Source organism: Mirounga leonina, unplaced genomic scaffold, assembly GCF_011800145.1.
Source record: "Mirounga leonina isolate KUSES-001 unplaced genomic scaffold, KU_Mleo_1.0 Mir_200, whole genome shotgun sequence".
NCBI classification, from domain to species: domain Eukaryota; kingdom Metazoa; phylum Chordata; class Mammalia; order Carnivora; family Phocidae; genus Mirounga; species Mirounga leonina.
The window spans coordinates 27,788,253-27,800,718 of NW_023270503.1; the positions used below are offsets into that span (position 1 = coordinate 27,788,253).

At 47.7% G+C, this 12,466-nt stretch overlaps 1 protein-coding gene across 2 annotated transcripts; it reads right to left on the minus strand.

Annotated features, from left to right (window-relative positions):
* Nucleotides 1–333: 333 nt before the first annotated feature.
* BECN1 (beclin 1) lies at nucleotides 334–11,757 on the minus strand. 2 transcript variants are annotated; one of them, XM_035027185.1, is made up of 13 exons: nucleotides 11,617–11,757; nucleotides 11,214–11,342; nucleotides 8,477–8,544; nucleotides 7,335–7,393; nucleotides 6,819–6,887; nucleotides 6,578–6,668; nucleotides 6,328–6,464; nucleotides 5,986–6,180; nucleotides 4,492–4,638; nucleotides 2,962–3,111; nucleotides 2,389–2,449; nucleotides 1,594–1,736; nucleotides 334–849 (listed from the first exon to the last, which is right to left on the minus strand). In XM_035027185.1, the coding sequence occupies exons 2-13, from the start codon at nucleotides 11,338–11,340 to the stop codon at nucleotides 681–683; spliced, it is 1,416 nt and encodes a 471-aa protein (XP_034883076.1). In that variant the 5' UTR covers nucleotides 11,341–11,342; nucleotides 11,617–11,757; the 3' UTR covers nucleotides 334–680. The 2 variants fall into 2 exon arrangements, with proteins under 2 accessions (XP_034883076.1, XP_034883077.1); XM_035027186.1 differs by lacking the exon at nucleotides 6,819–6,887 and having other exon boundaries at nucleotides 11,617–11,756.
* Nucleotides 11,758–12,466: the final 709 nt, after the last annotated feature.

Sequence of the window (12,466 nt, forward strand, 5' to 3'; positions counted from 1 at the left end):
ACACCACCTGGTGACCAAAGCTTATGTGTCACTTTCTCACGTTATCCAACTGTATGTCTCACACACCTTGTTGTCTCAGTGGAGACAGAAGTTTCTAGTTCATGGGGTGCCTGTGTGGCTTAGTTAAGCATCTGCGTCCGGCTCAGGTCACGATCCCGGGGTCCTGGGATTGAGTTCCGCATGGGGCTCCCTGCTCCGTGGGAAGCCTGCTTCTCCCTCTCCCTCTCTCACTCCCCCTGCTTGTGTTCCCTCTCTCGCTGTGTCTCTCTCTGTCAAATGACTAAATAAAATCTTAAAAAAAAAAAAGTTTCTAGTTCATATTGTAAGTGCAGGAAGTTGAGAGAGATAAAACCCAGTGAAAACACATCAATCTCAATTCAACTCAGTTAACAACAACAACAACAACAAAGGTAAATTTAAATTAGTTGTTTTGAGAGGAGAGAGGGCAAGGAAGGTATGGGGTTAAGAGTCAAAACTATGACAAAGGCTGGTAGCTCTGGAAACCATCTGTCACATGATACCCTAAAATAAAGTGGCTTTTGTGGATTTTTTTTCTTTTTTGGTATTGTAAACATGTGCTGTTTAATAGTACCCGAATTTAATTTAAAACATTTTTCTCTTTGCAAACAAAACAAAATTTAAAGCCTTTAAGGCAAACATTTCCCTAAGGAAAAAAAAAGTCATTTGTTATAAAACTGTGAGGACACCCAAGCAAGCCCCCACTTAAGATTCGTCAGCATGAACTTGAGAGCTTTTGTCCACTGTTCCTCAGAGTTAAACTGCGTTTTGATCGAATAGGAGCCGCCACTTCCTCCTGTGTCTTCAATCTTGCCCTTCTCTACATCCATCCTGCAGGTGAACACAGCAGAGCTCATTAGCAACTGAGACCCGAGTTAAGTCCGTTCCGGCAAACGGGCAGGGACGTGATCATGGGACCATTCGTGTCATTTTACCTATTAAAGAACTCTTGGCCAGGAATGGTAGTGTATTTTGGATTTGCTTGAAAGCCAAACATCAAGAAGGCTGTCACAAGAGCCTCATTGTCATTGCCAAGTACAGGGACAGGACACACACCCAAACAAATGAGAAGCCTGGGGCAGAGGGCACGTGGGGGTTACAGTACTCCTGACTGTTTTCCTAGGCATCCCTGAACTCATGGGGAGAGAAGGGAGGCAGAAGAATAGAAATGCTTTATTTTGGGGTGACAGAAGCAGCTCGGCCTTACCCTCTTGAACTAAGGTCTCCTTCTATCACTGGGCTCCTACAAAATTTGACCAAAGGAAGCATTCCTGTCTATTTCCAAGGGCTTAAGGGGAAAAGCTTCCTGAAATCAGAGAGCCGATTTGAGCTCTGTGCTAGGAAAATCCCCCCCAAAGCACCGAAGAGAATATTCTTTCTCCTCAGGGACCAGGCGGTCACATTCGGTCCTGCTCGGAGCGTTGCATCTGTCTCTGCCCATCAGTGTCATATGATTTTGCAGCATTTTCTGCTTTCCCACCATTTACACTATGTTTTGCTTCCATTCTTACTGTCCCTTCAATTCTGCTCAATTTGGTCCTACTCCAGGTTCATTCAGCATTAGGGGGTACTGACCTGTAAGGAAGACAAAAACGGGTCTCGCCTTTCTCTACCTCTTCTTTGAACTGCTGCACACAGTCCAGGAAAGCCACCATGGCATGGTCAAACTTGTTGTCCCAGAAAAATCGCAACCCCCCAGAGCAATATAACGGCAGCTCCTGCCCAAGAAGAGAGAGAACCAGCTAAGGGGATGGCACCGAGACAGGCTACCAGAGACTGTTCCCAAGCCCAGCAACCTCTCGAGTCATGTTCTGTCTGTACTGCACTGGGAACAGCCAACTCGGGCCCATATGAGGCACCTAGTCTGCTTCAGCATCACTGGAAATGGATTAAACAATCTCGCAGTGATTCCTTTCCTACCCTAGCATACACCCCCTCCTCTGGTCTGCCCTTAGCCCTTTTCAACGGATTGTAAAAACCTACTTTGTGTCTCTAGGCCCCGAAGAGCTAATCCTGACCTAGACAAGGCACTCAACAAGACATGGGATCATGAGACACCTCGAAGAAAGAAACTAAGAAATGCTATTATCAAAAGTAAACCAGGGCGCCTGGGTGGCTCAGTCGTTAAGCGTCTGCCTTCGGCTCAGGTCATGATCCCAGGGTCCTGGGATCGAGCCCCACATCGGGCTCCCTGCGCAGCGGGAAGCCTGCTTCTCCCTCTCCCACTCCCCCTGCTTGTGTTCCTGCTCTCGCTATGTCTCTCTCTGTCAAATAAATAAATAAAATCTTTAAAAAAAAAAAAAAGTAAACCATTCCGTCAGGAGGTACAAGGATTCTGCATTGCACTGAAAATGGGGCGTCCCGGAATACCTTAGATTTGTCTGTCAGAGACTCCAGATACGAATGGTTTCCATAGGGAACAAGTCGATACCTAAAATGGAGATGCACGTGGAGATGGATACAGGACTCCTGCTAAAGTGATTACTGGAATGTTATAACCCAGTGATTTTCAGGCTTCATCCTACCCAAGGACTACTTTTATTATTCCCACCCCTCTCTCTCATCTCTCCATAGACTCCGTGTTTAAAAGATGTTGTTTACCGAACAAACTACATTTATTATATAATCGTCTGGGGGCCTTTCATTGGTACGTGTAGGTTTTGTTTAGGCTGAAAAAAACAAAAGCTGAAAACAGCTTGAGGAACCACCAAGGTTCTAGAGACGCTGGGCTGGGGACCACAGCTCGGGTCGTGCAGTCCAAAGGCTGCTTGATGAGTAGAAAGAGTCCTTTCGTCAGGGGGAGAATCAGAAGAAGAGTCTCCACAGACAGAAAACTCTCAGTGTGTTGGGAGCAAGGGCTCCTGCCACTGCAGAGTACCAAGCTGGAGATAACAGATTATATCAAGGACACGCCACACCCCAAGAAAGGGGGGCATTTCTTACCTCTGAAATTTCAGACCCATCTTATTGGCCAGGGCATGGAGCAGCAACACCGTTTGACCCCAGGCAGCATTGATCTCATTCCATTCCACGGGAACACTGGGCAGGCGACCCAGTCGGAAGTTATTGATCGTGCCGAACTGTCCACTGTGCCTGGAGGAAGGCAGGAGGGTGGGGGGAAATACAGGGAGACCTTAACACTCAGCAATTTGAGACTTCCTGCTCGCACCTAAACCCTCACATAAATCTTTCTCCTCATCTCCACATTCATATACCTAAGCTCTACTTGGCACTTTATTTACTTATTTAAGTAAGCTCTATGCCCAACGTGGGGCTTGGACTCACGACCCCAGGATCAAGAGTCGCATGCTCTACCGACTAAGCCAGCCAGGTGCCCCTCTACTTGGCACTTTAAATACATGTCCAAACCCAAGTTGTCATCTCTCTCCTTGTGCTCAGATGCCAAAGTAGAAACGGGGACATCATTCTTGAATGCTCTCTCTCTGCTCCCTCCCCTCAAAAACCACCAAGCTCTCTTGATTGGACTTCCTAAATCTCTTCAATCTACTTTTTTCCAAGCGCAATCTGCTGCTCTATCTTTTCCTGCTTAGAGTCCTAGGACAAGTCTCCTTAGCACTGGCACTGCCCTCCTCCCCCCAACACTTCCCATTCCGCAGGTGAAGGGATCATTCACAAACGCAAATGCTAATTATGTCAGCTCTCTGCCTAAAATGCTTTAGTGGTTTCCACTGCCCTTTGGATGAAGCCCAAATCCCTTCATGAGGCCTACGAGCTCCCTGGGGAACTGGTCACTCTCCAGTTTCATATCCTGTCACTCTCCCCTTTACACTCAATCTCCAGTCACAATAAGCTCCTTTCAGGTCTCTGGACTCATCACTCCCACGTTCCTCTGTTTCTTTGCACATGACGTTCCTCTATCAGGAACAACCCCCCCCTGCAGACTTCCACTTCATGTCTCAGCTTCAACATCAACCTCCCCTGAGGCAAACTTTCCATGTGGCCTTCCCAAACTGAGCCAAGTGCCTTTATGTGGCCCCAGAGCCCCCCTGAGGTTCACAGTTATCACGTCGCATTATAACAGCCTATCACATACCCATCCCTTCCACGAGATTCTAAGCAACTAGAAGGTAGAACACATGTTGTGTGCTGTCCCTTCTGGTGCTTAACATGCTGCCTGCCATGTACAAGATGCTCAGCAATACTAGTTAAATGGACAAAACGTTGAATAAATACATCAGTGATCCTAGGGGCAGCACCCAGGCAGATGACAAGGTTTTCGTGGGACTGGAGGGCTCAGATCTTTTCCTTTCCTTGGGGGAGTGGATGTCACCAAGCTCTAGAATTCCAACCCCCAGAGGTGCCTATCCCATCACAGGAACAAAAGCAGCCTGGACAGGGCGATCATGTACAGTCTGATTTCGTGGGAGGCGGCCACCTCGGCCTAGTGGTCAGCAGCTAAGGTGCAGGTGTGCCGTGCTCCCCAGGCCCTCCTCACCCTCCAGCCCACATTACCAGATGTGGAAGGTCGCATTGAAGACATTAGTTTTCTTCAGCTTGTCCAGCTGCATCTGGGCATAACGCATCTGGTTTTCCACACTCTTCAGCTCATCGTCCAGCTCCAGCTGTTGTCGCTTAAATTCACTGTACTCCCTCTGATACCTGTGAGCAGCAAGGTGGCCATTGAAGGCTGTTGGTTTGGGGCTGAAATTTCTCTCTCACCACCCCTCATAACAATTTAGTCTGGTGGTTTTGGTGAGACCTAGTTACAGCATCCTTTCCATTTGGCACAGATCCCATTCAAGATTTTTTATTTATTTATTTACTTACTTACTTATTTATTTATTTATTTAATTTATTTGAGAGAGAGAGAATGAGAGACAGAGAGCATGAGAGGGAGGAGGGTCAGAGGGAGAAGCAGACTCCCCGCTGAGCAGGGAGCCCGATGCAGGACTTGATCCTGGGACTCCAGGATCATGACCTGAGCCGAAGGCAGTCGCTTAACCAACTGAGCCACCCAGGCGCCCAGCACAGATCCCATTCAAAGGAACATACAGGCCCTAGCTGTTCTGTCTGCAGGGGACAGAAAGGTCTCAAATTCTAGCTGCCCATATGCAAAGGGCAGAGGAAAATAGGACTCTCCTAAACCAAGGCCATGCGCCTCTTGTATTTCTGATCTTTTACAAAGGTGAGGTGAGGGGGTTAAGAGTGGCTTCTTCTGTGAAATGACGGTAATTGAACTTCCAGAACTTCACTTCTGTGCATATAACTGTCCTCTATAGTTAGCATACACCATTTCCAAGGGAACTCATTCACGACTTCGAAAAAAGTAACTTTTTTCTCTGTCCATCACTTCCCCAACTTTAGTTAGTGTGGACACTGGATCTCCTCCTCTGGACAGAGGGCTCTCTCAGGTCAAGATCACCAGTGAGGGGCGCCTGGGTGGCTCAGTTGTTAAGCATCTGCCTTCGGCTCAGGTCATGATCCCAGGGTCCTGGGATCGAGACCCACATCAGGCTCCCTGCTCAGCGGGAAGCCTGCTTCTCCCTCTCCCACTCCCCCTGCTTGTGTTCCCTCTCTTACTGTGTCTCTCTGTCAAATAAATAAAATCTTAAAAAAAAAAATTTAAAAAAGATCACCAGTGAAATTTTTGGGCTGGGAAGGAACGAATGTAGGCCAACATGTTCATCTTTCCAGAGGAGGATGCCAGGTTGGGTGGCTGACTTACAGTTCCCTACACGGCAGAAAGGAAACTAGAACCCTCGTTTCTCTGCTCTCTATTTAACCGACATGCTTTTTTCACTTAATTAGGTGGACCCCTCATACAGAACCCTCCCAACAGCCCTCAAGAAATAGGGCCTGGAAACAGTATGTGGGATCTGGAGCAGACAAGCTGCCAAATGACAGGTGACTGCAGCTTACAAACTACTCAGACACAGTCAGTGAGAAGCCACTTCTCCTCCTGGAGTGTCGAGGCCAGGAAGACAGAGGAACAGGGTGACCACTCACTGAGCTTCCTCCTGATCCAGTCTCTCAGCCTCAGCCTGGACCTTCTCGAGATTTTCCGCCACTATCTTGCGGTTCTTTTCCACATCTTCCAGCTCCTGGATCAGCCTCTCCTCCTCTAATGCCAGCTCCTTTAGCTCCCTCTGTAGCTGTTCACTGTCGTCCTCATTCATCTGCTCTAAGAGCTCTAAACAGCGTCTGCCAAGGACACAGGCAGAATATACTCACTGCAGGGAACCTGTTACGCTGTTTACCTGAGTGGAGCACAGCTCCCGGGGAAGAGCCAAGCAGTCTGAGAGCAGGCACAGCTCTCGGGTTCCGGGCACTAGTTCTAGAGGCACTCACTTGTAGTTCTGACACTCATTTTCAGTGACGTTGAGCTGAGTGTCCAGTTGGTCTAAAAGAGTGTCTGTGCATTCCTCACACAGCGGGTGATCCACATCGGTCTGGCCTGACATGATGTCAAAAAGGTCCCCAGTGACCTGGAAGTGTGGGGCGGGGGAGAGTCAGGGTAGGGCCTGCCCCAGGCGACCTGTCGGGCCACCCGCTCTAGCAGCCAGGCCCACCGCTGGACGCCGCAACACTGCCCACTTGCCTTCAGTCTTCGGCTGAGATTCTCCATGGTGCCGCCATCAGATGCCTCCCCGATCAGAGTGAAGCTGTTGGCACTTTCTGTAGACATCATCCTGCAGACAGCCCCCCGCCCACGGGCCACATGAGGGAGCAGAGAGGCCTCCTCCACCTACTGCAGGTTCAGTGGCAGAGACTCTCAAGCACCGGCTGAGGGGCCTCAAGGCGCATACCCACTCCTAGCCCGACTGACCTCCCAAGGGTACCTCTCTCCCAAGGGAAGGCCATGCTGGTCTTCCACAGGGGCACTCAGCACGAAGGTTGGCCTGGATGGACTAAGGAGGGAGAGGGGGCATCAAAAACTGACACGTGTGTGTGTCTACAGTAGAAAAGGAAGGAGAATCAGGAAAGACCATTTTTAAATATCACACCACTCGCCAGTAGCCTTCACATGCATCAACAACTAAGAACCTGAACGTCTAACAACATCTACTATTTTAAAGCTTTTCAAGAGCCCATCTCTTTTATTAGTCATTCACTCCCTCAGACTTTTCTTGATTCTTCATCAAGACAGCCACTGTCCCTTCCCACTGTGTGAATGGCTACAGGGAAAACCAATACTGGAAAGTGATGGGCCAGGTATAAGAGAATACATCTTTTCTGGAAGAGCCAAAAGGCTCAGTGATTTATCTCCATCACCTGGCTCCAGGTCTCAATTCTGGGTTTCATTAAAATTCTACTGGCCTTTGGCAAGGAACAGGGGGCTGGGGAGTGGTAGGCACCTGGCTGGGGGGATGAATCTGCGAGAGACACCATCCTGGCGAGTTTCAAGAAATGGCTCCTGGGAAGGAAATAAGAGGGCGTTATAATTCTGGCAGCTTAGAGGTGGAGTCCCAAACAGTCTCAGCAATATCTGGCTTTACCCTTGATGGACAACTGTAGGACTTGATAAACCACAGAGACTTAAGAAATAGGTGTTACCTAGCCAATCCCTGGATATGTGCACTAAGAAAGGACCCCTGGTACAGACAAACCCCAAGTCCCATGTGATTTTTTGTGGGAAACATCTCCTATGTTATACTCTATTGTAGTTAAATTTGTATTTTCTCAACACTTACCAGTTAGGGGTAGGGGAAAGAATGCCCTGAATCACGGCACAGGGAAAAAGCCAGATCAGATTGCAATGAAGTTTGCCATGGCATACAACAAAGTAGATAATTTATATGCTTTTGATATTTTGATATAATTTATATACGATCAAATTCTTATGACATCTACGTTTGACAAAGAAAATTATCACTGACATTATCACAGTTTAAAAATGACATGTTTGGGGCGCCTGCATGGCTCGGTCAGTTAAGCATCTGCCTTCGGCTCAGGTCAGGAGCTCAGGGTCCCAGGATCAAGCTCCGCATTGCGCTCCCTGCTCAGCAGAGAGTCTGCTTCTCCCTCTCCTTCTGCCCTCCCCGCCCCCACTTGTGCGCATGCACTCTCAAATAAAATCTTTAAATAAATAAACATGACATGTTCTCTAATACTGACAATCCTTTCTGGCTAGAGTAATTACACTCTAGTCCAAACCAAGCTACTTTTGAGAACGGAGAGGAGTGAATATTAATAATTAGCTAGGACAACGGATGTAAACTAGGCATGCCTTGGGATGACCTGGACACACAGATCATCTCGTCTCCCACCTATAATGGCTTGTAATTCTGCTTCAAATAAAAAGCCTCTCCCCACATTTTTTAATTATGCCTCATTCAGTCATCGTGTGACCTCAGCTGCACTTCAGGATCTCCCTGATGACCCACAGTGGCCCGATCATGTAGAACATCTCTTGTTAACCAGAGATCCCAAAGGTCTGGGGACTCCTGAAGCACCAAGTACCCTGCAGAAACCCAGTGTGCATTGCAGTGTTGCATACCTCTCCTGAGTTAGCCTCTTCCTCTTGGGTCTCTCCTGGTTTCACCTGGGCTGTGGCAAGTAATGGAGCTAAGGATAAGGAAAATATTAGAGTTAGGAAGAGTCTTCTTTTTTTTTTTTTTTTAAAGATTTTATTTATTTATTTGAGACAGAGAGAATGAGAGACAGAGAGCATGAGAGGGAGGAGGGTCAGAGGGAGAAGCAGACTCCCCGCTGAGCAGGGAGCCCGATGCGGGACTCGATCCCAGGACTCCAGGATCATGACCTGAGCCGAAGGCAGTCGTTTAACCAACTGAGCCACCCAGGCGCCCCTAGAGTTAGGAAGAGTCTTAACAAAGCTGGAGTGTGGGCGCCTGGGTGGCTCAGTCAGTTAAGTGTCTGCCTTCGGCTCAGGTCATGATCCCAGGTTCCCGGGATCGAGTCCCGCGTCAGGCTCCCTGCTCAGCGGGGAGTCTGCTTCTCCCTCTGCCTCTGCCTGCCGCTCTGCCTACTTGTGCTCTCTCTGTCAAATAAATAAAACCTTAAAAAAAAAAAAAAAGCTGGAGTGTCTATGAAAGTATGGGAAAACAAAAAAAATCCTCATCACCACTCCCACCTCCACCTTTTTCTTAAAGTACCATTTGCACATAGATAAATCTTTTGTCTTCCTCCCCTTACCCCCATTAAATCAGATTAAGGAATTGTTAAATTTTTCCCACTGTAGTATCATGATTGTGGTTTTTTAAATTTAATTTTATTTATTTATTTGACAGAGAGAGAGACAGCAAGAGAGGGAACACAAGCAGGAGAAGTGAGAGAGGGAGAAGCAAGCTTCCTGCAGAGCAGGGAGCCCAATGTGGGGCTCAATCACAGGACTCTGGGATCATGACCTGAGTCAAAGGCAGATACTTAATGACTGAGCCACCAGGCGCCCCATGATTGTGTTTTTAAAAAGACACCTTATCTTTCAAAAAGACTTACCAAAACATTTACAGTATTTTTATGTTTGGGATTTGCTCCAAAATAATTCGGGGTGGGAGGGGAATAGATGGGGCTGTAGATGAAACATGATTTAAATATGCACTGATAATTGTCGAGGCTAGATGATGGGTATGTGAAGGTTCCTTATATACTCTGAAGTTTTCCATAACAAAAGTTAACATCCCCTTTCCTCCAGAATAACTTGGAAGGAACACGAGGGAACTTTCTGGGAAGATGAAACCTTTCTACATCCCAGTGATCTGAGTAACATGAGTGTATCCATTTTGTCAAAAATGTACAGCTAAGATTTGTACATTTAAAGGCATGACATTTTTAAAAAAGAATAAAAAACAGGGGCGCCTGGGTGCGGGAGTCCCGCATCGGGCTCCCTGCTCAGGTCATGATCCTGGAGTCCCGGGATCAAGTCCCACATCGGGCTCCCTGCTCGGCAGGGAGTCTGCTTCTCCCTCTGACCCTCCTCCCTCTCATGCTCTCTGTCTCTCATTCTCTCTGTCTCAAATAAATAAATAAAATCTTTAAAAAATATAAATAAATAAAAAATAAAAATAAAAACAAAATAAATGAATGGGGATGGGAGGTGAGTGAAGATACAGAGAACACAAGAATGGCAGAATGTGGCTTATGGTTGAAGCTGGGTGATGGATATGAGGGAGCTCGTTATGCTATTCCCTTGACTATATGATTGAAATTTTCTGTAATAAAAGGTTAAAAACATATTAAAGAGTTAATTCCACTCAAAAAGAGAAGTTGGTAGCAATGATAATAGCTAACACTTGAGTACTATTTGCCCAGCATATCCCTAAGTACTTATGTTCTTCATCATATTTGATCGTTACAACTACCCTGAGGTTGTTTTACCTTTTACAGATAAAGAAACCAAGAAACCCGGGCTTAGAAAGTAAAGTAACATGGGCGCCTGGGTGGCTCAGTCGGTTAAGTGGCTGCCTTCGGCTCAGGTCGTGATCCCGGGGTCCTGGGATCAAGTCCCGCATCGGGCTCCCTGTTCTGCGGGGAGCCTGCTTCTCCCTCTCCCTCTGCCTACTTGTGTTCTCTCTCTATCTCTCTGTCAAATAAATAAATAAAATCTTAAAAAAAAAAAAAAAAAAGAAAGTAAAGTAACTTGCAAAAAGCCGTTCAGCTAGTAAATGACACTTACGATTTAGGAGGCCAAGGCCTTATCCATTAGGCGACTGGGGCGACACTTACGATTTAAATCCAAGCAGGCTGACTCTGGACCCTAGAGCTTAAACTACCTATTCAGTCTTTTCTTTCTTTTGTCTCTAACTTCATCTCACTTCTTGGGATTTTTAGACTCTGTTCCTCCATTTACCTGCTGTTGGCCACTGGATAAGTCACTTAACCTCTCTGAACCTCAATCCCTCATCTGTAAAATGATGACTGTACTCTTCCATTGGGGTTGTTGCAGGGATAAATGATGTAATGCATGTAATGCACTTGCTATATGATAAGCCCTCATCAAATACTGTTTATTATTATATATACATATTCCTTTACTCTGAAACAGCAAGAGCAGAAAACTAAGGACCTTTCCTTAAAATAGGAAGTTCTCAGAAGCACAATGTCAGAACTCCTTCATGCTCCCGATGACTAAACAGGGAGCCTAGAGATGAAATGACTTTCCTAGGTTCACAGCAAGTTTGTGGCAGATTACAAAGATAGCCACCTTAAGACATACATCTCCCAAATTGCCCACTTTCCACGATCTTGACCACCCTCTTTCCAAGGGTCTCCCTGACCTGTGAGCTCCTGGATGGTGACACGATCCAGGATCTTGAAGCTCGTGTCCAGTTTCAGGGGCTGGCTGCAACGCTGGCACACGAAGCTCACCTGCATGGTGCTGCTGGAGGTTTTAGATCCCTCCATCCCTGGCGTGGTAGAGAAGAGGCGATGTTAGGTTGAATCAGAGCCCTTGAACCCTAGGTCCGGGGCTACCACCTGCCTTGCTGGTACAGTGAACGGGGCAAATCCTCCCCCACGCCGTTCCCTGTAGGAGCGGTCGGACACCAGGCGGACCCGTTTCCGGGGCAGCCCTGGCAAAGGCAGTTTACCAGCCCAGAGTCAGGGAGCGGCTTCGACAGGGGCTGTCAGGGTTCCCAGGTTCCCTTCTAAAGCCCCGGTTCAGCCCCCGACGCTCGTCACCTCGGGACCCGGAGCCCGCCACCCTGGTCCGGTCTACCGCGGGGGCACCGTGGCGTCGGGTCTGCCCCGGAGCGAGGCCTCCAGAGCTGCCATCGCCCAGTCTTCTGCTACTTCCCGGTCGGCCAGCAGAGGACTTCCGCCCGGACGGGACGTGACGTCATGACCGTCTCGCTGTCGCTCGGGAGGTCGGTCCCGGTCTACTCGCTTACGGGCCCCGCCGCGCCACCTAGAGGCTGAGCTGGGAAGCGCGGCAGGCATGGGCCGGTGGGCAATGGTAGCCAGGGGAGATGCAAGGACCGAGTTGGAAAAGAATGAGGAGCCTCACCTGATCTGTAATTCTGTGACTTTTCTTTAGATTTGTTACTTCTGAGCGGAACCACTTTAATTCTTCTTGCAGTATCAGTTTTAAAAGTTTCCTCTTGGGGGAGCTGGGCTTCTTTCAAATGCCCCTGAAAGAGTGGTAGACACACTTGGAGGGGAAGGTGAGGTAAATTTTATCGTGTTTTATTGTGTATTTTCAAATTTCAGTTACAGGGCACCTGGGTGGCTCAGTCGTTTAAGCATCTGCCTTCGGCTCAGGTCGTGATCCCAGGGTCCTGGGATCCAGTCCCGCATCGGGCTCTCTGCTCAGCGGGGAGCCTGCTTCTCCCTCACACTCTCCCTCTGTGCTTTCTCTCGCGCGCTCTCAAATAAATAAATAAAATCTTTAAAAAAGATATAAAATTTCAGTTATTAATTAGGAAAAATCAAGCGCTTCAGATATCAAATATTCAGTTATTAAAATTATAAAACTAAAACATTTTTGTCTTGGTGCAGGAATAGACCACAATCAATGGACCATAATATAGTT

What these genes read in the sequence shown, in the direction of transcription:
- BECN1 (XM_035027185.1), bottom strand. Translation starts at nt 11,340, where the DNA reads ATGGAGGGATCTAAAACCTCCAGCAGCACCATGCAGGTGAGCTTCGTG. An exon ending in GGCCTTCCCTTGGGAGAGAG is followed by an intron (nt 6,669 to 6,818) that starts GTACCCTTGGGA and finishes GGCTGTCTGCAG; the next exon opens with GATGATGTCTACAGAAAGTG. An exon ending in AATGCGACCTTCCACATCTG is followed by an intron (nt 3,112 to 4,491) that starts GTAATGTGGGCT and finishes GCCTTCCTCCAG; the next exon opens with GCACAGTGGACAGTTCGGCA.